Source organism: Uloborus diversus, chromosome 8 (genome assembly GCF_026930045.1).
Source record: "Uloborus diversus isolate 005 chromosome 8, Udiv.v.3.1, whole genome shotgun sequence".
Classification (NCBI taxonomy): Eukaryota; Metazoa; Arthropoda; class Arachnida; order Araneae; family Uloboridae; genus Uloborus; species Uloborus diversus.
In genome coordinates, this window is record NC_072738.1 from 99,229,007 (window position 1) to 99,256,450 (window position 27,444).

The window sequence follows — 27,444 nt, forward strand, 5'->3', positions numbered from 1 at the left end:
GTGGGCATGGCAAAACTAAAAATGAAATTTTGCTACAACAGAATATGAAACATAACAAGTGTTGAAAGTAACAAAACATTCAAAATAAGTGACGTCCAAGCAGTAAAATCTTATCGCAAAAAAAGGCAAGCATCTGCAACAGAAGTGGATGCAATGACATTTCAAAATTCAGATTTGATTTTGGGGTCGTTCAATTTTCCACTTTTAATAGTTTTTATGTGCTATACTGTTAAATCACTCAAGAGTTCTAATGCTCCTTCAGTAACTGTTACTTTCTCTCTGTCCAGGACATTTTTCCATGACTTGAAATAAATTTCCATGACTTTCAATGAAAATTTCAATTTTCCATGACTTTTCCAGGCCTGAAACTCTGTTATCCTTTTTTCCATGACTTCCCAGGATTTCCATGACTCGTACAAACCCTGCATAAATGTTTAAAAAAGTTAGTGCCTTTTATAAAATAAAAATACATAAATATTGTCATAAATCGCTCAGTAAGCGAGTGCCCGGTTGGCAAAACAGCTAGAGTGCTGAACTGGAAATTTGAAGATTCCGAGTTCGGGCCTCAGGTGTGACTTTCTTGTTTATTCATCTTTTACTTTCCTTCCTTTCTCTAAATTTGTAGAAATATGAATATATGTAAATAGCCTTATTTTTCATTGTTCTCGAATGTTCTTAAGTTTCCGTATAAAAACTATCGCTCAAGCTGAGTGTTGGCAGTTGCGACCTTGTAGCTGATAGCTCGCTTGTTTAGAAAAAACCAGCTTTCATCTTGTAGTGTGTACTCCATCTACGTGACAATATCTCCATCTATTATGACAGATATTTATATACATTGCCTTCTTTACAAAATTGTATGCTTTTTTCAACGTTGATGATTTTTGAGAATGAGCTTAGACATGTAGCTGAAAATAAAAAACAACCATCAGGGGTCTGTCCAGGATTTTTCACAGGGTCCGTTTCTTGTGAAAAATCAAATAATTTTGTGAAAAATGAATTAATTTTGTAAAAAATCAAAAAATTTCGCCAAAAATGTTTCTTTTTTTGTTAAAACAAAATTTTAGAATTTAGAGATGGCACAAACTGCATCAATTAAACTTAAAGTTGAGTGTTTTCTTCTTCTATGACGAGAAAATCATTCTGGATTTTTTTTCTGATATTTGGCGGGGGGGGGGGGGGGGCATCGCTCTTTCAAGTATCAATATTTATCTACCATTCTGCATTATGTTAAATAATACTAGATATATTTCTGTACAGTATTTAAAATAATTGTAACAAAAATATAAATAAATAAAACAAAATTCAGAATAGGGTTCAGCATTCAACTTTTTGACCCAAGACACTCTTAAAAAGCACAGAATTTCGTTTAAAACTTATAAATTCCGTGATTTTAACAAAAATAAAAAGATATTTCAATTGTTTACCTCTTAACAAAGCGTAATAATCATCAAAAATTCGAAAAATCGGATTTCCATAGCGGATGCAAAGAGATCGCAATTCTCAAAGTGAAGGCATCAAAAGTATAAAAACGGCTTATAAAAGAAATATTTTTGATAAAATTATTTTAAAATTGCATTTTAGAGTCCTATGATAACATATCATTAATATCTGGACACAGTGGACACAGTTGACCCCCCCCCCCCCCCAAAAAATAAATAAATAATAATAATAATAAAATAAACCATCTATTCAGCATTTTAATTTTTGACTCATAACAGAAAATAGAATTTTGCTTTAAAAACTTGAAATGAGAGTTCTTACAGACATAAAAAGACTTTTCATTTATTTGAATCCTAATAAAGCGAAGTTAGCTTGAAAGAAGAACAAAATATGATTCTCATATCGGATGTTAAAAGATTGCATTTTTCAAAATGTAGACATCTAAAGAAAAAAAAAACGGTAATTAAAAGAGTTTATTTAAAGTTAATCATCCTTGTTAGCATCGAAAAATCAAAACCCATATAATTTTCTCCCAAAATAACAGTTAAACATTGCACTGCACCCGTAAAAACGCAAATACTGACAAGCCAACAAAATGATGAGAATATTTTCTAATCAAGTCATTATAAAGGTTCAGGCCAGACGCTAAGTGGTGATAGCTTTAAAGTTGGTAACCCTATCTGAAGCGATCATATTTTTTCCTCACCCTTACTATCCCTTTGCTGTTCTAAGTTCATTTCGCAGATATATATTATTATTGTTTATTAAATCATGAGCGGAGAAAAGTGCTTGCTAATGCCTTTTCAAAAAAGTTTACAACAACACCGCTGCTAATTAGCTGTGATAAAACAAACAACCATTATATTTATTTGGCAGTAGCAATTATTTATTTCTTGCAGGAGCATCGCAAGAGTGCCGATTTTTTTTTTTTTTTTCAAAATTAGCCGAAATTATCGGTTTATACACAGAAATATGCGGTTTATACACAGAAATATGCGGTTTATACACAGAAATATGCGTTATTTTGCTTTCAGATTTGCTCTTTCAATAAACAATTTGTGACAGATCCGATCTTGTTTATCAGAATTTTGTGAAGGGTCCGTTTTGTTTGATCGGGATTTTGTGAAGGGTCCGTTTTGTTTGATCTGGATTTTGTGAAAGGTCCGTTTTGGTTGATCGGATTTTTGTGAAGGGTCCGTTAACGGACCCAAATATCCTCTGGCCAGACCCCTGCCCATCTCCACTGAAAATCAGCTATGCTCTATAGGCAAAAGTAGATCATTTCATACAAGATGATTATAAATATGAACAAAAAGAAATAGATAAACATATGATGATAGCAAAAAGAGAGGAATAGTTTTGCCAGAGAATCTTCATCTCTACCAATTATAAAAGTGCCTGTAGCATATTTGCATCATTGAACTAGAAACTATCACCCATTTGGTTTACAGGTAGCTTTAATTAGGGGCAGATACATGATTTAATTTTGGGGGGGGGGGCTATGTTCAAGAACGTAGCCTTTCTTACAATAATTTTTTTAACGAATAACAACCCCCCTCCCCCATAAAAACTCTTCAAATATACAAACAAAAATCATTGAAATCACAAAAGCTCGCCAAATATGCTTACAAAAATCATCAAAATCATTGATAAAAACCATATTTTAAAATAATTTTTCAGTTATAGAAAGTAAGCATAAAATTTTTGGAAACGACAACTGAAATTTTTCGGATCACAAAATTCCTGGTTGATTAAATACTTGCATAATACTTGACACATATCCATCTTAGATTATAAATTTGCATGATACTCGACACATCCATCTTGTTTGCAGAAAAAATAACATCACTTAAAACAATAGTAAAAAATGCGGAAAAAATCTAATTAAAAGTTAAATATTCTAAAAATATAATTCATACTCGATAAATTACTCACCGACTAATTAATTCAAACAGTAGAAAATCAGAGGTTGACAGAGACGTTGCAGTCTCAGAGACTGATACAAGAACTCCGGATATGTTTCAATCAGTTTTGGGTTCATCAGTTTTTTTAACTTTCCAAAAAAAAAGAGACTGCACAGCTTTGTCAACCGAGCGCTTCATTATTTCCATTATAGTCAGGGGTTAACTATTTACAGCACATTCAAAAATAAACTCAGCACGACTAAAGACAAACTATCTAAAAATTACGACAGAAAGAAATTATAATCTACAGAGACTTTACCAGGGTTCGAAAATATCCGATATTTTGATAAATATTGGATATTTTGATATATATATCTGATATTTTCAATCAGCACAAAATAAAGTCTTTAAAATAGTAAATGCATCCTCAAATTACTCTTTATTTTTTATATTATAATTACAATTTGTAGAATTAAAATTAATGTTTCTTACTTTTTTTTTAACCTAATATTTCATTTTACATTTCTATCAATTTTAATGGAGTTAATTTAGCATTGGCTGTTTTACTCATTTTTCTTCTGTTATCTACTTTTACAGATATATGATTCAGAAATAAATAATATGCATTTTAATAACAGTCTGTGCACAGTCATAAGACATTTTCTTTTTTTCTGAGCAGTGTTTAATATTTAATTAGGCACTTTTAATATGAATTAAAATTGTTACATTCAGGGTTGGCAAGTTTCTGCTGAGGCGGTTAAAACCATTGGTAGAAACCGGTTAAAACCAGCATGGCAAAAACCACTTTCTGCCACATTTGCGGCAAAAACTGGCAAAAACTCACAAAATGAAAAAAATTAAATTATTGACATGCAATTGAAAGTGCATGGAAAAAATAATTATTAACCAAAGCACAATTTAATTACGATATTACCACAATTTAAAATCAAATGTTACATTGTTTGGACCCTGCAGTTGCTTTTTAGAAAAGGTGTTTTCTAAAATCTAAACAGTTTCTCAATCTAAGATGTACAAATGAGAAACTTTAGAATATTCCTGCAACAGAAGAGCTAGCAGGCAATGCATGAAGAAACAAGCAATGTTCGTGAAATTTTTATCTATTGTATATATATATTTTTTTAAACTGGTCCACCATATAGTAACTGGGGTGGTGGGAGAAGTTCAACTGGAAAAATAAGTTTCAAGAAATTGGGCCAATTTGTTTTGCAAAGCTGTGACATTAGGTACAAAATCTACATTAATATTGGCAATTAAAATTCTGGCACTTTCTTCTTAAAGCACGTGATAATTTCGATCACAAACAATTTTAATGAAGCATATAAGCAAGCAAATTAAAATCAGAAATGTCTTTTAATTTTGTAGGTCGCTCCTCTTTCCTGAGCACCTATATGATTTTTCGTCCTTTGTTAGATTAATCCAAACATTACGAGCATCTGCAATTGAAAAGTTTCCTTCTCGAACTAAATTAAGGGCATTAGCATAGGATTTTTTTTTTTTTAATGATGAAATGAAGTTTAATTTTTTAGTTTACTTAAACGAATATCATTTAGTAATCACTTTTAGTAATTAAAGATGCTTTTAAGTTTTTGCCAGTTGCTGCCGGTTTTTACCGGTTATAACCAGTTTCTACCACTGGCACGGCAAAAACTAGTTTCTGACGGCAGAAAGACAACCCTGGTTACATTACAAATAATTTTATGAAACATAAAATACCAATAAAAAAGGAAAATTATATATCTTTGTTGTATTAATGATGTATATAATACATCATAAAACTATAGTACATAACTTTCTGCCTATTTTTAATAATAAATTAACAATATTACTATGCTTAATATACTTTTTATATTGAAAATACCATAGTTGAAAAAATAAATATCGAAAATATCGAAATATCATAGTTTCAAAATAAATATTGGATATATATATCATGATATATATCGAGTGATATATATTGGCGAACCCTGGACTTCACATAAAAAACATTTACACACTCAAATCTTTTATCGATGGAAGCGATGCCTGCAGTTTTACAATAACTATTGTTGATTAAATTTGTTGCATAAGAAGTGATTGGGCGTTAGACACTTCTTTGTTACTTTTCATTATACTGGCTCCTGAACACAGTGCCGCAAACTAACTGTCCCAAGAAAAGCTATTTTACTGTCTACATATTTTAAAAAGACAATACCCAAAAAATAAAAGAATTCGAAAATTATTTACTGTTTTTATTATGGTTTCGGTCTGGCTTTTTTTCTTTTTTTTTCAAGCAGTCATTTTCATTACACAAATGCAATGAACCTTAAAACAGATTACAAAGTATTGTCGCAGATTTTGATGGGGGGGGGGGGGATCATGACCCCCCTCACCCCACCATGCACCCACTGACGGTTTCGATAAAGTTTATTTTTTCGAGCAAACATTCAAATACTGTTGTGGGTTTGCCAGGGGGTTATACCCCCATGATTCCCCCCTTTTATCCGCCAATGACTTTAATCTTGAAGCTGTTTGGCATAGGCATGCAAAACCAAATTTTAAAATTTACTGCAGAACAGTTGTTTGTTTGCAGAATTGTTTACATAGCTTTGCAGTCACAACTGCAAAGCTATGACCTTTTCACACATTAGGTCTTAGCTTTGATTGTAGAAAAAATTCATTCACCGTTAAAAAGACCGTAGAATAGTTATTAAAACAATCTGTTAAGAACTTCTAAGGTAATTTACAAGATTTTAAGAAATTTTCTAATACTATTTCTTGAAAACTTTAGATTATTAAAACAAAGATTTGTGTATTCATGTAATTCAGTCTTTGTTTTTTTTTTTTTTTTAAACTTTTGAGGCAGTAAATTAAACATTTTACCATTTTTTTTAAACAAAAAGTCAATACTTTTATGCGAAAATTCATTTATTTTTTGAGGTTTTCTTGATTTTCTGTAACTGATGAAGAGCTGAGTGACCAGCAACGAGAGTAATTTTGTCGAAGTATTTATATTTATTGCTTTCTACATAAAAGAGGAATCTCCTGTAAACTTTATATTGTATCACTGTGTTACCAACCAGAAAGGATTGTGTGTTTGACCTTCCCGAATAAATACATAAATACCAGAGGATTTCAGGCAAAGTATTAAGAGGGAGGAGGGTTTTTAGTATCAAAAAATTAACTTTTTTTACGATTTTTTTAAAGAAAATAGTTTGATTAAATTTATTAAAATATTTTTGGCATTATTATGTATGGTTTTAAGAATATTATATAAATTTTTGTTCAAAAAGTATCCACAGACAAGCCGGTGACAGCTTTTCCCAGAGTACCTTTGGAGAAAGAGTAATTTGCGGTGTTCACTGTATCTCAGCTGACATTTATCTGAAATTAAATTCTATTTGAATTTAGTAAAAGTATTAATTAATCCTCCCCCCCCCCCTACGTTCTCAGATCTTGTTTTGTTTGACTTTAAAATTTTTGACGGCCATTTGAAGTTAAAAGTGCTATTTTTCCCCGAAAAATTACGCAATTTTGTTAGTTAAAATCTTAATAAAAAAAAACAAAAAAAAAAAACTAAAAGTAGGGAGAGATTTTTATATGCAGAATGTGTGTCCTAAATTTGAAATGAATCTATCAATTGCTTTTTAAAATGGGAGTGAACATAGATTGAAAAAGTGGTTTTGAGAAAAACATGTTTACAGTTTCAGAAGCTAAAAAGCATCAATTCTAGCTCCATAGAGTACAGTCCCAGTTGCAGCTTCAATTTCCTACGCTTATTCTTTTTTCATTATTTATTTATATCATATTTAACTAACCCTAAGCAAGCAGTACTGACATTCTGAGCGTCCGCAGCTGTCAGAACTGCTGCATTTTTCGGCAGCTGTTGGAGCTACAGTTTGAAGGAGCGGAGACTGAATACTTGATAACTTTGAGAATTTTGTTCAAAATAACTTGAAATTTGGGAATATATTTTTGAAATGTTTAACAATGAGACAAAACAAAAAAGAAAAAAAAAAAAACTCTTTTTTGAAAATGCACCCCCCCCCCCCCCCTTAAATATGAGAATCATTATGTTACTTTCCGTAGGCATTGTATACATAATACCCAGGCATTTTGTAAAATGACAAATGCTATTTTGGCAAAGTATGAAAAAGGTCTACATAAGGCTATTATGTAAATGAAGTACATTCTTAAAAATACAGATGTTATTCAGGAAAAACAATGAGAATGATATTTTTAAATAATTATTCAAAATACATAAAGAAAAATGAAAGCTGTACAAAACAAAACTTTTCCAATTAAGGGAAACAAAACTTTGCTATAAAAAAAAATGAGAAATTAAAATTAGTAAATTATCCTACTAGTTGCAACATGGCAAGCTTGAATAATATTTTAACTTACGGTGGATACTATGTTTAATTTACAAAAGTTCAATAATCAGAGATGTATTTTATACAATATACCAGGCAGCCCAGTCCCCACATCCAGACTCTGGATGTGATAACTGGGCTGCCTGGTACATCGCATGTAGTTCTGGCCTCAGGGGCGATAACTTACTGCTAAATGTATTTTATACTTTGCCGGTTTTTTAATTGGCATTCTATAGAATGTCCAAGAATGGTATTAAATACAAATTGCTGCATATATTGCCGGCTAGTTTTAGACATTACATACAATTCCTCGGTATTTTATGGAATGCTGTATTTCAAACTTCGCAGGTACATTATTTAAATACATTTTTAAACACAGTAGTAGACATACATATCGCTAAAATCCCTCACAAAGAAATTGAAACTTACATCACTTGCTTTAGGTTCTGCAGATTGGTCTTTTTCTGGAGGAGAATGAAATTTAATGAATGACAATCCATACGAAATATTCTGAAAATATTATCAGAAATAATTAATACTTTATAAAAACTCAATTAATCTATTCCAAACATTTTTTCAAAAAAAAAATGAAGTAAGGCTAAAAAATGAAAGATTTGATAGATACAGTGAAACTTCGGTAACTTGAACTTTGATGAGCCAAAAACTTCAATAAGTCGAAGTGAAAATTTATTCCTGCCTAACTGAATGGAGAGTTAATGTTATTTGTTTTTGATAAGCCGAATTTTTTTGAGTCGAAATATTTGATTAGTCAAACTTTATTTCATCACTGTCGTGAAAGTTTCCTTGCTAACATAACTCTATATGTCAAAATCTTGTTTTTTTTTTTTGTTTGTTTGTTTGTTTTTTTAGATGCTAAAAAGTGAGATCAAAAAAGAAATCGGCGGCATTATATTGCATCAAAAGTCGTCTAGACAAATTAGATCAAATAACTCTCTAAAGCCGATTATTTGCATAAATTCGGCTTTTTTTTTGTTATTGTTCACATACTTTCCTTCGGTAGAAAAGAAAAACCTGTACATGGGGAAAATCGAAGCTCTGATTTACTGTAGCCTGAAAATGGAATGGAAAAAATTAGAGGGGGGGGGATGGAATGATTTCACTTTTGTCAAAAAGGGAGGGGGGTACGAACTATTTTGGGGATTTTGCCGTATTTTACAAAGCTACTGCTCTTTCCAAGAGTGGCTTTTTTCTTTCGTTGTTAAAGAAAGCTAATGTTTGTGTGGCTGCTTCATTGGTTCCTGAACATTTGGGATAGAACTTTAAAATAGACTAAGAGAATATTTAAAATTTTAACCTATCAAAAATATTTTGAGCTTATACGTTTATGGCGTACCAAAGAAGAAAGAAAATGCAAAGAAGTTTGATATGCCACCAAGTTTTCAACCATATTAAAACAAAATCGAAGAAACTTTTCGGAGATGCAAAAAAAAAAAAAAAAAATCAATTAAAGCTACAGATGTATTGCGCATGTCTATAGAATCCCGTTCAAATGTTTCCAACTCCCTCTTTGATGCTTTAAAAGTGTCCAAGGACTATTTAATGAAAGAACAAATTTCAGTACAAAGCAACAGAAAACAGAATTAAAAAAAAAAATTTAAAAATCCCAGTAGGTAGGTCAAAATTGTTGTATCCAACATAAAATTGTTGTTAACAATTTGTTTTCTAACCTATAAAAACTCTTGAATTTAAAGATTTATGCTCTGAGAAGAAGTGTGCTTAATTTTGCTGTGAGGTGACAATATATACTTGACATTAATTATGTCAAGTATATATATTGTCACCTCAGAGCAAAATTAAGACATCTAATCCCAGTATTAACAGTAAGATATGCTACGGTACTTTGAGTCAAGGATCTCATCTTTGATACATTTTATATTCCTTTTTTGCTCATATTATAAATTTAATGAGTCTCAGTAGTAATACTTTATTTTATTCTATAGATTTGTTTCGTATTTGATATGCCGAATTTTCGATAACTCGAATTTTTTTCACACTCCCTGAAACTTCGGCTAATTGAAGTTTCACTGTATGTAAGATTTTATCACACAAAAATACTATTTAACCAAGAATGTCTTCAAGTCTGATTTATATTCTATACCTTAAAGATTTTTTTTTTTTTTTGTGTGTGGAAGGGAGAAATAAGTTTTAATATACTAAGTCCTATAAAAAAGGTTTTCAAAAGTGGTAGTTGACAAGTATCATTTAGTAGTAGAGTCATGCAGTATGCTCTATGCTATATAGCAGAAACTGCAAGAGTCATACAGCATATTCTATGCTATATAGCGGCCGAAAACTGTAAGTCTTTCAATGGGACAAACAAAAATTTATGTTAGGGGAAATTTTTAAAATGAAACGGCAAGATTTGATGCATAATTGGTTAAAGAATTCTAAAAAGATGGAGAAAAAAACTTTTGAAAATAATTATAGTACAAAACCAAAATGCTTAATACCTCAGTTAAGTAAATGAATGTAACAATAGAAGAATGTATGTACAGTACAAAACATGCAAAGAACAATCAAAATTGCTAACACATATCTTACTCAGGGACAAGAGATTCATCGGGTACTCATGATAAATAAAACATTTTTCTTTCCTTGTCTTGTCTTTTTATTTCTTAAGTGTTTTGAAATTGATCAGTACAGTCGAGTCCCGACTTACGCGAGGGATGCGTTCCAAGACCCGTTGCGTAAGTCGAAATTTCATGTTGTGGAAAAGGGTATGTGTAAAAACTTGTAAACATACCCATATATTTAAAGACACTTGTAAACACCACCTCAAACTGTTAGAACCATTTCTTAACTATACATCAGTTTCTCACATAAAAAACTGAATTTTTATTTATATTTAAAAAGAAACCGTTTTATTCAACATAAGGCACTGCTACGATGCACAAAATCAATGATCAATGGGAAAGAAAGATGTAAAATAAACCACTACAGTATGTACATTATGTAGTAAGAAAAACAAATGCACTATAGTTGTATGCAGACCTGCCAACCTTGAAAAATGAAAAATCCTGCAATTTACATGAGAAAATCCTGCAACTCTTCCAACGAATACTAAAAAATTGTGTTCAACACATATTACAACAAAATTGAATTGATACTAAGGAAACAAATTCTGTAATATTTACCAGAGTTAATTTATTGAGACATCCCTAATATGATTGAATACATTCCATTGATTGTTGTTCTTATTTTAATATATATTTCATTAACATCTTGATTAATAATAATTATAGTTATTCTAGAATAATATTTTACCATACATATTTGAATAATTCTTTAATTTTTATTTAATGCATTTGCAGTGCATGATTTGGCTCTTCTCAAAAAGTCAGAGTCAAATTTCTGATCACAGCAGTGACCCCTTTGATTTGATTTGTTTATCAGTAAATTTTCTATAGTTTCTCTCGACATACTAGACCTAAATTTTGTGCAGACTTTAGTTACATAGCTGAAAATCCTTTCACACTCAGCATTGCTATGCGGAATAGTTAGTATCATGAGCATGATTTTTGATAAATGTAGAAATTTAAGAGCACCAACATCATCTTTAAGATCAGATATTAAACACCATTGAGTGTCGGCTCTTTCCTCTTCTAATATTTCTTTAGGAATGTTTTCAAGCTGAAGACTACAAAATTCAGCCTGAAGTGTATCTAGAGCTTCATCCTCGTTAGGAACATCAATAGCTTTTAAGCAGATGCATGGAAACTTATCTACAAAAAAACGTATATTAGAAAATGATGCTGTTTCTATTTGATTTAAATTTGCTACTTCAGCATTTATAAATATTTCATCATCAATTGGAAATTTTTGAATGATGTAATCACATGATGATACATAAAATTCTCTAACACTTGAGAAAAATTTAATCTTCTTTGATGGAGCCAAACAATAAACTATTTTTTCTGTGTTTCTACCAATGAAAATGTCTTCATCACGACTTTGGTTTTCCATAGCATGGTAGTTTACAGCTTTAATCATTTCAGCATTTTTTATAACGGATGGCAACACAAATTTGGACAAGACATCTTTAAGAAGATTCAGGAGAAATGATCTAGCTCAGAGGTTCCCAACCGGTGGTTCACGAACCCCCAGGGGTTCGCGAGGTGCAGGAAGGGGGTTCGCGAAAATTTCGGTGCAATGGCGGATTTTTCCTAGTTTGGTAAAAAATTATAAAATATTCAATTTGCACATAGTTACTAATTTTTTTTTTTTAATTTGAAAACGCGCCAGACTCTTGTATTAAGCTCAAAAAAAAAAAAAAATCTTTCAGTGGTTTTATAATCTTGGTTAAAAAGAAATTTTCTCATTTTTTTTTTTTTTTTGATAGACAACAAAAAGAGATATCCTTCCTTCTTTATTGCGAGGCGCCATGCAGAAACGTTGTATTAAGCTGTGGCGGGGATCACGATGACCTTAAAAAGGCGCCATCGCGTGGAGTCAATCAAACAATATACATAATATACATATGTCGAAAAAAATAAAGAATTCTCAAACAATGCATCATAGGGGTATTATTTCTAATCTGGTTGAAATATAACTCGGGAATTTCCGTCGAATTCAGTCATCGAATAGCAGACATGACAGCAAAAGGCTCCAAACTTAAAATTTATTACTGGATTTTACCCATCTGTTCGTTTTCAAAAATATATAACATCAGCATGCTCATAGTTCTGGGGAAATAGTTGTTAACAGACGTATTTAGAGATACTTTAGAGATGCTTGAAAACAAGTGATTTTGTTTGCCATTGGTTTTGCTACGTGAACTTGATACTCTGTTTGTGAAGTTATAATCGTGTTGATAATTTTTATGATTTAATAACTTTCTGCTGTTATGGATCGATGGTTGAAAACTGGTAGTTTGGTTGAGCGACAAATGGACAAGCAGTCAATCGATCAACCCTCAACATCAGCAGTAACTTTCGAATCAACACAGGATATTGAAATAGATAGCTGTAATGAACTGCCGCCTCCCCCGACTAAACAGAAAAGTGAACTAGGGGAGAAAAAAGCGAAAATATGACAGTGACTATTTACAAATGGGCTTTTATTTTACTGGAGAAGAGTCTGAACCTAGACCGCTTTGTCTTCTCTGCAACGAAGTTCTAGCGAACAGCAGTTTGAAACCGTCACTTCTGAGAAGACACCTCGAAATAAAGCATCCGACACACAAGGACAAACCTATCGAATATTTTAAAAGAAAATTGGAATATAATAAAAAGTGTAGCGTCTCTACGTTCCTGTTAGAATCCAACGAAGATAGTAAAATGGCCCTTGAAGCTTCATATTGAGTCAGTTATATAATTGCAAGATCTGAACAGCCACATACAATTGCAGAAAATTTAATTGGACCGTGTTGCTAAAGATATTGCTAAGTGTATGCTGGGAGAAAAGTCAGCAAAAAAAATTGACCTGGTTCCGCTATCAAACAACACAGTATCACGCAGAATTACTGATTTGGCAAGTAATGTGGAGAAAGAACTTGTGAATAGAATAAAAGAGAATAATTTTGCGATCCAGCTTGATGAGTCGACTGATGTAGCAAACGCTGCAATATTACTTGTCTATGTTAGGTATATTTTTAACGATACAATTAAAGATGTACTATTTGCAAAACCTTTGAAAACCAACACAACTGGAGAAGCAATTTTCGAACTGGTCAACAGTTACTTTGAAGAAAATGGAATAGATTGGTCTTTGTGTGTGGGTGTGTGCACGGATGGTGCAAAATCAATGACAGGAAAATTTGTTGACTTTGTGGTGCGAGTAAAGAAGATCAACGAGAAAATTGAATGGACTCATTGCTGCATTCATAGACAAGCATTAGCATGTAAGCGTATTCCCGCAGAATTATCCGCTACTTTGAATGATGCGGTAAAAATTGTAAATTTCATAAAATCACGTGCCACAAACTGCCGTCTATTTCACGCGCTTTGTGAGGAATTGAGAAGCCTTCATGTTACTTTACATCTTCACACAGAAGTTAGATGGCTTTCCCGTGGCAAAATTTTGACACGCTTATTTGAATTGAAGTCAGAAGTCCAAGCATTTTTTGTTGATCATCCATTTCACTTGTCCACTTGCATATTCGATCCTCTTTGGATGCAAAGGCTTGCATATTTAGCTGACATCTTTTCAAAATTAAATGAATTAAATCTATCCTTGCAAGGTGCAGTTGTTAATATTTTCGTTGTATATGATAAAATTGTAGCTATGGTAAAAAAATTGAATTTCTGGATCCAATGCCTGGAAATGGGTGAGTTTTCTTGTTTCACTTCTCTTAATAGTTTTTTATCAGAAAACTCAATGAAACTTGATGAAAGCGTTAAAAGAAATGTATGTGAACGTCTGCAACATCTTGAACTAACTTTTGACGAGTATTTTCCTAATAGGCGTAACGTCCCTCTCTCAAACAACTGGATACGCAATCCTTTTGAAGGAAATCCATGCTTAGAGAATACCCTGACATTACCTGAAAAGGAAATGCTCATCGAGTTATCCTGTGATAATTCATTGAAAACTACCTTTAAAGAGCTCTCGTTAATTGACTTCTGGCTCAGTGTAAGAAATGACTATACCGTTTTGTCCAAAAAAGCAATTCGAATTTTATTACCATTTTGTACAACATATCTGTGCGAGAAAGGATTTTCCTCCTATACTTATCTCAAAGATAAATACCGAAGCAGATTGAATGCAGAGCCTGATTTAAGACTCAAACTGTCAGACATTGAACCAAACTTTCAGTTTCTTTGTTCCGTCAAACAGCCACAAATATCACATTAAGGATTTTTTCCCCAATTTAAAGTATGCTTAAAAAAATAGTTGGTTTATAAAACTTCTTGTTTATAATTTTTCTTGTAGATGTAGTTTTAACTTTTTATTAATGTTTGCACTTAATGATATTTTACAATTGTATTTTTGTTTATTGCAATTAAATGCTGCAAAAAATGGAAAGCAAACATGCTGTTTTTTTATTGTTTCTTACATGTTACTAATTTCAACATCAGGGGGTTCGCGAACTTTTTTGCCTGTTCCAAGGGGTTCGCAAAGAGAAAAAGGTTGGGAACCGCTGATCTAGCTAAATGTATGATTGGCTTGCTGCTTTGAAACAATACATTTGTTTTGTCAAACGTTGGTAAAATGAATAATAAAAATGCGGAAACAGCTTTGTGCAAGTCATCAGATAAAAACATGAAGATTCTTTCTTCACGGGTAAGTATTTTGGTAGAGTCAGAAGAATGCTTGTTTTGATGAATGGTTACTTTAGGGGTTCTATCACTTTCTTTCACAATTTTTTTGCCATGTGCAAACTTCTTATTTAATTTGTCAGCTGGGTCTTCATTCTGTCTCTTATTGGAACCCCTATCACTTTCTTTCACCAATTTTTTGCCATGTGCAAACTTATTTAATTTTTCAGCTGGATCTTCATTCTGTCTCTTATTGGAAGCACTACAGATTTTTTCACTCAATTTAGGAATGGTACAGAACTTTAGGTTATTTCCCACTGCAGTAGCTTTATCTTTTTTTACTTCTTCTTTAAAATATGTTAACAAAGGATCCCATAGCTCGAATAATCTTGACAAACATTTACTTAAAGATAACCACCTTGTAGATACATGTTTTAGTAATTTCCTCATTTCTGAATCACATAATTTTTCAAATTTTCTTTCCTTTTAGAGCTTCGTTGAAAATAATAATAGATATCGATTAAATAATCTTCCACCTCACCAGGAAGACAGGCTGCACCCTTTTCTGCAGCTAGATTGATTAGATGACATGGACATCCAATGCAAACAATATGGTTAACCTCAAGTTTAAAAAAAGCTATAAGTCCTTTAAATTTACCAGTCATGACATTAGCATTATCAACACTCAAAGCTAGGCAATTTTCTAAAGGCACATTTTCACTTTTGAATGTGGTATTAAGTAAATTGAAGATGTTTTCCCCAGTACTATCACCTTCTAAAACAAGAACACGAAGCAGAGACGATTGAACTGTTTTATGTGAAGGATTAAAGAGGGTGACAACAATTGGATAGTATTTCTCAGCTTTGTTGCTTCCATCAGTAGCAATCGAAAATGGACCATTCTGCATGGACCTGATCAACTCCTTTTTAAACGAGTTCCCTATCTCTTTCATGATGTACGATGTTTTAGTCCGTGCACAAGCATACTTTTTAGCTATTTCACTGTCAGGGAACATCTTTTTGAAAAGTGAACTTGCATGATCAGCAGAACTTAATGATATGTTGTGTTCAATTAAGAACGATGTGAACAAACACTCAGCTTGGATACCAGCATTAGAAGAGCTACTAGGTCGGGAAAAACTCAAAGTTTGATTATTTTCAACACTTTGTTTACTGTCCTGGTGTTTTTTTGTGCGGATATGAGAAATACCATCTCCTTTATGGGCTATGGAAAAATCGCAACAGCACAAAGAGCAAAACGCAAACTGTTGACCTTTTCTTGATTCTATAATGCATGGATGATCAACACTGTAAGACTTGTTAAAGATAGAATTGTATTTTCTTCCAGACATCGTCAAGTTCCACCAAAATTCAAAACTTTTCCGAAGCTTTCTTAACATCCATTGCCTACACACTCTGCAGTAGCTAATGTAAGCCAAGTAGCAAGCGCGTGCGAAAGCGAACACGTTACTTGGCACGATGCCAAACATCTCAAACCATCCTGCTGAGCGGATCGCCAACAACGGCGGGGGGAGGAGGGAAACAGCGTTGAGTTTGGCGCCACACAGAGCGATCTATGACGTCATGTTGAATAGCGATCGTTAGAAGGGTGACCAATTGCAGACGGGCGGTAGGGAAAGGAAAGTCGCTGTCCACAACGGAAGAAAATTCGAATCCGTACACGTTCTTTTGATTATCGACGGAAAAATTAGAGGAATTCCGGGAAAAAATCACAAAAATCCGGTAACCCGGAAGATGAGGCAAAAATCCGGCATTACCGGGCTAAATCCGGAAAGTTGGCAAGTCTGTTGTATGTAAACTGTACAATAGATCCAGTAATGATATTTAACTTAAAAAGTTGCAGATGGTGATGATTTATGCTGCGTGATCAAACTGTTATTCTTATATAATTTTAAATGTGCAATACAGTTGCTTCACCAGTTCTTTCATAATGTTTCCATTCTTCCTGGTTTCTTAAATTCACAATACAAGAGCAGCTTCTATTTTCATAATTTTTGCATTTTGCTTAGAAACTATTCGGTGAACTTTTACGGATTTCCTTTTCTTACTTTTTAATTGCAGATATGGAAATTTCACTCATACCTAATTGTCGAGCTACCTTCGACGCATTTAATTGTTCAAGCACATAATCTTTAGCTTTCCTTTAATTATCAGAAAGTTCCTCTTTTTCATTCTATCTTCAAACTTTAAATGAAACAGCGCTCTTAGGTGTCATTATATTTTATCAACTTTCCCATACAGAATGAAAAAAATAAATGGAAAATGAGGAGTAGTTATTTGTATAAGCGATGTTCAGACTAGTATGGTGTGGGAACTTTCACTCTCAGTGATGCCAAAGAGATGAAGGTTCATTCACGGAAATTTTTTTTTTAGTATCCAATAACTAAGCTGAGACTTTCACACCCCGATTCCCTTCGGAAAATTTCCGTGTTGCGGGTGGAGAATTTGCGTTAAGTCTAAAATTCTTTACCGGGGAAAAAATCGCGCTATAGCAATGTCGCGTAAGTCGGATCGCGTTGTAGCGGGAGTCGACTGTATTTAGTATATCATACTCATTTTACAAAGCTTGCCTGATTGGTAAATCAAGGGACTTGTTAATGGAGAATCTAGGCTTACGGCCGTCAGCAGAGTTGGACTGATTTTAGGTTAAAGGAACAATATTTTGGAGTGATAGGTTTTAAATCCCAGAAATTGCAGTTGATTATTTTCCACTGAGTCCACAACTCAGCAAGTGCTGTAGAGTTAGAGTCAGACAGATTTTGGGGTAAAGGAGTCAAAAGAGTCAAAATCACTCATTTTCCCTCTAACTCTGCAGTCCTAGTCGTGGGTTTGCTGCCTAGCATTTGCATATCCTCTGTGCATGCTAATGGTGACTGATGAACATAAAATCTGTAGAGGACAAAATTCTCCACGTTTTCTATTTCAAACCAATACTTCTGGGGTTGCTCGGTTTCTGGTTGGGATCAAAAAATAGAACTGTCTTCAGAGTTCCAACCAGTCGGTTAAACCATGCTCAATGGTACCCATAGGGAGCCTGCAGTGTTACATTTTATTTTGGTGCATAAAAATGGTCTATTCAACATAACAGTTAAAATACTTAGCAAATACAGATTAGGGTGTTCCAAGATATAATTGCGAAAAAAAATTTGGGAAATCGAATACGCATACTAGGGTGTATCTTATTTTTAAAGGTGTTATTTTTTCATGAGGCACCCTCTCATTTTGTTCCTTTGGATGAAAAAATAATTCTCATATCTGAAAAATAAAAATTGAATAATATTTAGAGGGTGCTACCACTGCTGCAAAATTTGTCAACTCCCTCTCTCTTTTTATTTATTTATTTTTTAATTTATTTATTTAGTTTGGATAATAAGTAGCAATCAGTGAAAAGTTTGTATTATCACATAGAAGTAACAAAGAGAAAAATTACAATATTGCTGAATGTAAAAGACCGAAAGTGTAAACCTGTGATATGAATGGCATTACCGAACTTTCGGATGCTTTTTTGACATTATTACATAAAATGACAACCATGAAATGCTTATTATTTTCTTGTATATATAAGAAATAGGTATTTCTGTTATGTTAAACCCAACCAACCTAATTTCATGTTGATTAAAATTATGACAAGATATATTGGGGAGTTGATTTTTACACCATTTTTTTCACAATGAATGCAATTTTAATCACTGGTAGCACCCCCTAAATTATGTTCAAATTCTATGAAACTTTTATGTGTGTATTTTTTCATCAAAAGGAAGCAATTAAAGGGGTGCCCCATAAGAAATTCAAAACTTTTTAAAAAAGTGCATTATAAGACACACCCTAACGCATACCCTCCATATTCTTTCCTTTTCACCTCAGAAAAATCAGAAAAAAATTTTATTGCTATAAAATAACGGGAACCCGTGCCGACTTGAGGTCAAAGTTGGACCTGAAATCCTGTACGACGACGACAGTGGGAAGATTGCTGAAGAAAAACTGTTTGGGCAAATGCGATTTGGATTATTACAGATGCAAATGCAAATACGCAAATGCGATTTGGATTATTGTTTAATAAAATTATACTTGGTTCTCTGATTTTTTTTTTTTTCTTTTGAAAAATTCATTAATATCAGTTCAAGTTTGACTTTGGCTAAGACTTTACAAATTTGACGAATATACTGGCTAAAAATTTGAAATCCTTAGGGAGGGCCTTGCTCGGATTGCCTCTAAATTAATCATTTTGTTGGCATATAACTCACCTATGTTAATAACTAACAAATTAATGTATCTTGCTTCTTGCTTAACTGTACATAATTACATCCTTAAGCAAATAAACACATTTTTTTCAGTTTAGTTTTTCTTTTTGTTTCAAAATGAACCCCGAATTATCCGGCATGCCAGAAAATTTGAATTATATAGCATGCTGGACAACATTGCTTATTACCGGCATGCACAGATGCGGGGGTAATATGGTAACAATACAGAAAAAAATTGACATTACAGCTGCTTGACAGCAGGCTCTTGTGATACCACAAGTTCCTAGTTTTAAAGTTACAAGGCATCTTTCATTCGAGACAAAAGATATGAGCTTAAAGACAAATAGTGAGAAGTATGGTTGAAGAACAAAGTTTGAGAGGGACCTGAAAAAAAAAGATCTTTCTGACTACCCCCTGTGCATGCAAACACACACAATTTGAAGTGTAGGAACATTTTAAGGTGGTACATTAACACTATTAACAAAAATTGAAATTAAAACATCATGCAAATTAGTAAACTTGAAATATACTTTACTTTATTAAAAGGTTGAGTGCACACAATTTGCACACAATCCCATTTTTCATTCACTAACTGTTGAGAAAATTTATCAACCCCAAACATGCGTACTCTATTATTGTGGGATTCATTACGACTTTCTATTGGACTCATAAAAGAAGAGGCAACTAGAAAGACCTGTAAAAAATACATTACATTAGATAACATTAGTTGAGAATAATCAAGGAAAACTATACTGCATTCACCATGAGTAAATAATCATATCAGGCTGGTGCACTAAAAAAGTGGGGGGGTCAAAGGAGGTGCGGGGGGTGAGGGTAAGACGGGTGGCGCAGCGGGGCGCCCCTACAGCAGACTTTTTATATGAATTGAAGCTTAACGTTATTATTGATTAAATGACCTAGAAAAAAAATAGGGACCCGACCTAAAAGATCAGAATGGATGACCTCAGACTCCTTTCTTCCAATTTCAATTAAAGTTTTCAAAACCAACAACCAACTTCAATTAAAGTTTTGCAAAATAATAAATTGAGAATAACAAAAAAACCTACTTTTTAAATCAATTCTTCTTGCTTTAAATACGTGAATCGATTAATTTTAACATTTTTTTTATCTAGTTTTAATTCTGAACTTAGAAAAGTGGAGGGGCACAGCCCCTTTACTTTTAAATGTTAGGGGGCAGCTGCTTCCCCTGCCCCCTCATATGAGCCGACTATATACTGAGCTGTAATTAGAAAAAATGTTAAGGGGAACTATCTTTGGATTAAGGGGGGGGGGAGAGTGGCGGTCCACCAAAAAAAAAAACATTTGTTGGAAACCAATTTACATTACATCTGCATTTTTTTCTCCTTTGGGATATGGCTTCCCACAGCTTTTGCCATTGAAACAAAAAAAATCTCTTACCATTTTCCAAATTTTTAATCTTAATAAAACATGCCCCTATTTAAAGCACAAAATTGATACATTTATGACAAAAAAGGTCACATAAATAATTGATCATATTCTATTATTAACCATCTCATTAATGCTTTGTTTCAGGTGTAAACAATATTAACATATTTTTATAATAGTTGTCACATTTACAATAGTGCTGGACGATATATCAATATACCGCTGAACACCGGTTTCATAGCCATATCATAAAAACCGGTTTTTTCAAAATCGAACCCATGATATATCACAGCCGGTGGTATATCGTAAACGAAACCGATGTCTTCGAATTTCGAATTCACCGACGTTGGAATCGGCTGCACAAAACCGGTTGATTTGCGATCTCTCCGACGGAGGTTCGACTTGCCTGAAGATTGGTGATTCCCCATCCGAGACCTGCTGATTCGAAGACTACGCTCCCCCTCCCCCCCTCTCCACCGCACGATCACTTCCCGTCACATAGCGCGAACGGAGGGGTGTTACGCAGTGCTCGAAATTAGCGGTCGTTAGTCGTATTTTGCAACTGTAAAATTTCATTTTGACGACCGCGATTTGAAACGTAGTCGTCACTGTGACGCCTAGCTTTCCCCCTACTAAGCTTTCACTTTCGGAAGATTTGTCTCCAAAAACATCTGCGTGCGTTGCGATCGCGGAAAATTTCCTGGAAGTATCGCGTTCAGTCGGAAAAGCTTGAACAATTCCCCCCCCCCACCTTCGCCCGTGAACTGTAGCAGCCAGTGTCATTGCAAGCACACCCCTCCATTCCTCCTCTTTCTGGAGTAATCTTTTCTTCCCTTTGTTCCCTTAGTGTTGTTTACTCCCGATCGTCCCACCTTTCCAAAACCGGACTCATCTCAGGGTTGTTTGAGCAGATAGTCTGATCTTTTTCATGTTTCAAGTTTGACCCCCCGTCGTAACACGAACGCACGGCGAGCACGAGGATTCCTTTTTTTCGCACAGGATTTCGCTCATCTTTTTTTCTTTCTTTTTTTTTTAATCATCGCTACCATCATTTTTTATTTGTTGAAAATATGAGTAAACGTAACTTAAAGTCATATTTTACGCCACTAAATACTAGCGGAAATAAACGGCCAAGGATTGCCGATGAAGTCGAAATAGAAAAAAATAATGACGAAGTAGATGCAACTTCTAAATGTACACGGAAAAGTGTCAACGCTGCCACTTTCATCAAGTGGCAAAACAGGGTTCATACACTTTTGGTTAAAAAAAGTTCCCTGACTTTTCCAGGTTTTCCAGGTTGTTTTTTAGAAAATTCCAGGTTACTCGCTTCATTCAAAATTTAAGTTTAAATAGTAATATTTTCAAAATAATTAAAATTGTTTAAAGTAGCAATGCAGAAGAACTAAAACTTCTCCCCTTAGATTCGAAATTAAATAAAAATTGGAATTTTTTTTTTCCTTTGTTTTGTCTGTCAAAATTTTAAGTTTTTTTTAAACATTTTGTTCAAAATTGTTTTAATTTGTTTACTATTTGTTGAAAACAGAGTACTTTCAACTTATTTTAGCGTTTCTTTGATGTCATGCGTAATATTATAGCGTTTTGCTGTAGTCCTGCAGCAACCTTTTAGCATCAACTTTTGGTTTACAATACTTCTTTTTATTTTATTATTAGTAGGTTACACAAAACATATTGAGCAAAATGCAAAGATAAATTTCAGTATAAATATGATTAACTTGTTGCATCAATCGGCATGCCATATAATGCATAGTAACGAAAATCAACATACGCCGATCTTTAGGCCAATGCCAATAATCTTTTTTTTCCACATATTAAAGGACGCTTACATTAAAATTTCAACTTTTCTTTTCCAGAAAGTAATAGTCAATTTTCAAAAATTCATAACTTTTTGCACATTTTAATGTTCTTTTCAATAGTACACATTGATATAAACATCCAATTCTGTTTCTGGAAGTTTAAGTCTACTTCCATTGTGCAAACGATCAAATATGGCGACAAAGTAAAAAATTTAAAATAATGAGTTGATTTTTGGATTTGTAGTAATAAAAGTAGTAATAAATAATTAATAATCCTTAAAAAACTACAATAAAAGCAAAATAGTCAGTATTTAGCACATAAGAGTCGAAATCAATTTAAACAAAAAAATGTTATGAAGATTAAATTTTGCATTTTTCCAGAAAATAATTACAAATTATCCGGAAAAAAGGCACAATTTGTGTTGTTTTCAATAGTTAGCATTGCAATTAACATCCAATGCCGTTTTCGGGAACTTAGGCACTAAAAAAGTCTTGTGTACTTCCATCTTAGGAATGACCAAATATGGCGGCTATGCCCAAAAATAAGAAATAACTTTTTTAATTTTTCGCATGAAGACAATTAAAAAATAATAAATCTTCATGAAACTACAATTCATTGAAAAATTTTTGTCACATTTGCGTCCGAGGCAGTGAGGAAAAGAATAAGTTTTAAGAACAAAATTTTTCATTTCTCAAGAAAATTATTTTAAATAATAATAATAATAGAAAAACAATTTGCAGACCATTTTCTGTTATTTTCATCAGTTTTCAATGAAAGAAAACATCCAATTCTGCTTTGTTTTAGAAACTCAGCCATTTTAGGATCGTATCTACTTCCATCTTATGAAAGATCAAAGATGGCGACTACGTTTCACACGTAGCTGAAATGATTTTCCGATCAAGGAAGAAAAAAAAACGATTTTCCCCGATCGACTCTCCCATCTACAGGTTGTGCTTCCGAAGCAGTAAATTGTCTTCTCAACTGTTGAGTTTGTGCATAATTCCTGTTCACCTGATTTTTTTTTCTTGGGAACTACTGAGAGCCAAAAATGGCGGCTGCTGAAGATTTTTTTTGGGTCGCCACTTTTTTCATTGCTTTAAAATTGTTACAATTTTTTTTTTAAATACATCGATAAAAATGAAGATTAGATCTCATAAAACAAAATTTCCTGGGAAAAAACGAACAGAATGTTGTGGCAACCCATCTAAAACTTTAGGCAGTAGAAAGAAATGCGTTCCCCTCACTAACTCCGTGTAAGAAAATCTTCGCTCTTTTGGCGCGTTTTCGTTGTGAAAAAAAAGTTCATTTTTCGAATGCAGTTTTTAAGCGTTGGTTTAGATAAAAATTTACAATTTTTTTCGTGAAATCACAATAAAAACGAAGATTAGATCTCATGGTACTTAATTCCTTGGGGGAAAAAATGGAAAAAAAATTTTTGGAGGACAAAATTTAAAAACTCCCTGACTTTTCCCTGACATTTTTGACAGTGTTATTTTCCCTGACAATTCCCGGTTTTCCCGGAATTCCCGGAGCGTACGAACCCTGCAAAAGCAGTTTCCGTGGTTGGAAAGAAAGGGTGAAGACCTGGTGGTATGTAAAGTCTAAAGATTTTGGAAAAAAAGAAGATACTGGATTCATCGATGGTTGTCCTACTGCAAGATTCGAAACAATAAGTAGTTTTCTTGTTGATTAGTGCAGGCAGTTCATTCGCTTTTTTTTATTTTTATTATTATTTTTAAAGATATTTATTAAATTGCGCTTAATTGTTTTTCAAAACACATCATAAATGCAATTTTCAATACTGAACACGTTCTTCTCGGAATAATAGTTCCGGTGTTTGAAATATTGCAATCCTTTTGCATCTTGCCGATATTATAATACTTTTAAAATATAGAAGTTATTTTTACATATGCTACGATTAGGTTAGCTTTTTTTCTTTTTTATTTTAATTTACAACATATTATTTTTTCAATACATGCGGACAATGAACACGTGCTTTGCTAGAAGTTTATTTTCGCTTTTGACCTTTCAATCCCTTTGAATCTTGTAAATATATTAATATTATTTGGCAATTGGACACATGCTACTTCAGATTAACTTGTTTTCTGCGTTTGTTTTTCTTTTTGATGAATAAATTTATTTTCGAAATCATTCCAACACTAAACTTTTACTTTGTGGAAAATTGTGTATGGTGTTCGAGATTGCAATCCTTTTACATCTTGTCAATGTTTTAATACTTTTAAAATCTAGAAGTTATTTTTACATATGCTACCTTTAGGTTAGCTTATTTTCTTTTTTATTTTAATTTATAATATATTATTTTTTTCAAAACATGCGGACAATGAGCACGTGCTTTGCGGGAAGTGTATTCTCGCTTTTGACCTTTCAATCCTTTTGCATCTTGTAAATATATTAATATTTTTTGACAATTAGTCGCATGCCACTTCAGATTAACCTATTTTCTGCGTTTGTTTTTCTTTTTAATGAATAAATTTATTTTTGAAATCATTCCAACACTAAACTTGTACTTTGTGGAAAATTGCGTATCGTGTTCGAGATTGCAATCCTTTTGCATCTTGTCAATATTTTTAATACTTTTAAAATCTAGAATTTTTTTTTTTTTTTGGTTTTATGTCACTAAATTAAGTTAATAGTAATTATGGTACTTGTATAAACTTAGCAGGTGATTTCAAAATGCATTATTTTAATGCATTGTACATATATATCAGCTTCTTTTCATGCATATTATAGTTTAGTATAAATTTCAGCATGTTATTGAACGCATTTGCAAATTGCAACCAAGTAAAGCATAACGGCACCTAAGAAAAAAATATTGGTTGCCAATGGCACATAAGTAGCTGATGCTAATTTCGACCTCTGGTGTTACGTTATCGGTGCATCTGGCATGGACCACGCTTGCGCTGCTTCCAGGGTGGATGGAGGGTGGGAGGGGACACGCCTAACGATACCGGTATTTGGTAGCAAGCTTCGTCGTTTCCAATTTCGAACTTGTCGAAGCTGCTGAAACCAGTTTTTTCACCTTTGCGAGCTTCACCGACTTTATCACTAAGCTTTTATTTGGAACCATTCATTTGGTTTATCTAACGCTTTATTAATTTTCTTTTCTGTTCTCCTTACTAAGTTGTTATCGTTATTGTTACATATTTTAAAATAATTATCGTTGTTTATTGTTCCTTTTGTTCTATTTTTAACTTTCTTCTTAGTTTACGCTTTTAGACCGTTTGATGCAATTTATATCACTATAAGTTATATATAGTTAAAACTTATTCTGAGAGGGGTACTCACAGGGAGGGGAGGAGGGAGGTATAGCACGACTTGCGCCATCAAAAAAAAAAATTTTGGCCCCGGGGGGGGGGATAATTTTTTGATTTATTTTTAATTTAAATTATTCATTTTGTTCTGTTTACATTTTGTTTCACTTATTTATTTAGTTTGTGGGTGGGTGTCATTTTCGTAGCACACAGAACTTTTCTAATAAAATAATAATAAACCAATAATATATATAAATATTTAAAAAAATTAATGAAATAAAAAGGAGATCTAAAAAATAAAAAAGGGAGAGGGTTGAGAAAAGGGGGGGGGCGATTGGCACCCCTGTATTCTGATGTGATTGGCTGATTGGTATCTGAATAGTATTTTATAAATTTTAGAAATTGTCTATATAATGCCAAAATCTTTGATGCAAATGATCTCAAGGTGTGTGTTGTAACGCTCTTGTACTATACCTATAAAGGTTGGGAAATTCTTCAAAACTCTTGTTTCGAATTGAAAAAAGGAATTATTAGTATGATCCTGTAAAAAATGAGAGCCTGATTTTGCTATGTATTTCATAAAGGTGTGGAGAAGGGATGCCATGATAAGTCCTCCTCTATATGTATACAGCTGATTATACTGATGTATAGATATGATGTTTACTTTCTGATATATCGCAACATACAAATCCAGATATCGTCCAGCCCTAATTTACAATAACTGAAATTGGAGGTTTTTGACATGACAATTTTGAAAACTACGTGTTTAACACTGTAGAACACTGTCTTTTCACAAAACAAGAACGGACCTAGAAATTTTGGGCCCTCCTGCAACAAAATCTGTAAGGCCAGCAGTATGTATTTGCAACATTAAAAAAAAAAAAAACTTAGTGCCAGTTTTTCAATTCCCCCCCACCCCCCACTCCCTTTCAACTTCTTGGCCTGTTGAGCCCTTTAAGTGCCTTCCGCATTGCAGGGTCTGCGGGTATGCAGATCCTGTCCTGCCTCAAAAACTTGCCAATCCTGCATTTCAGCAGATCAGGCAGTGTTGGATATTACTAATTGAAATTCGAAATTCAAGTGATGGCTTTCAAATTAAATTTTTGTTGATTTGAACAATTCAACAAATATTACACAGCTAAAATTACAATTTTAACATAAATCACATTAACTAAGCACAAAAAGAAATATATCTTACTTGAAAATTATTTAGAGAGTCTGAAGATCTTCCCACTAAAACTTCAATAAAAGCTGAAGATTCATTTCCTATGTCAATAGAATGTATTTGTGAAGCTTTTTCAAACTGCAGAACAATGGTAGCGTTTTTTTCGCCGGGAGTGGCACACTTCCACTTTCTGTACGTCTCCGGTTTAATCATGTTCTCAGCTTTGTGGATCTACAACAATCAAAAAACTATTCTCAAAATCATAATCACTTTCAAAACAACGAGAATAATTTTTGAGAGTGTATGAAAAATAAGATGAGACATAGTAAGCATAGTTTTAAAAATTATGTCTAACAGAAATTTAAAAGATATATTGGAAAAAAAAGTTGAAGTTTTGTTTGTTTACATACAACACGTTTCCAAAAGAAAATCTCTAACCTTATCCTCGCTGCTGAAAGAAACCACATGCTTGATTTGGATCTCTGGCATGTTTAGTAATAGAAGAAATCTCTTTGTTTTTACCTAAATTAAAAAAATAAAGGATTATTTGAATCTATTATATAATCTTAATAAAAACATTATTTACGCGGGA

The 27,444-nt window shown here is 32.9% G+C and overlaps 1 protein-coding gene across 1 annotated transcript in view; it reads right to left on the minus strand.

Annotated features, from left to right (window-relative positions):
* LOC129227566 (DNA repair protein XRCC1-like) overlaps nt 1-27,444 on the minus strand; it is a 57,871-nt gene extending 30,427 nt beyond the window's left edge. The window contains exons 1-4 of the mRNA XM_054862148.1: nt 27,291-27,444; nt 26,886-27,083; nt 19,729-19,887; nt 8,144-8,224 (exon numbers count right to left, since the gene is read on the minus strand). Coding sequence (XP_054718123.1) covers nt 8,144-8,224; nt 19,729-19,887; nt 26,886-27,083; nt 27,291-27,341 — 489 coding nt within the window. The 5' untranslated portion in view covers nt 27,342-27,444. The remainder of the gene's footprint in view (nt 1-8,143; nt 8,225-19,728; nt 19,888-26,885; nt 27,084-27,290) is intronic.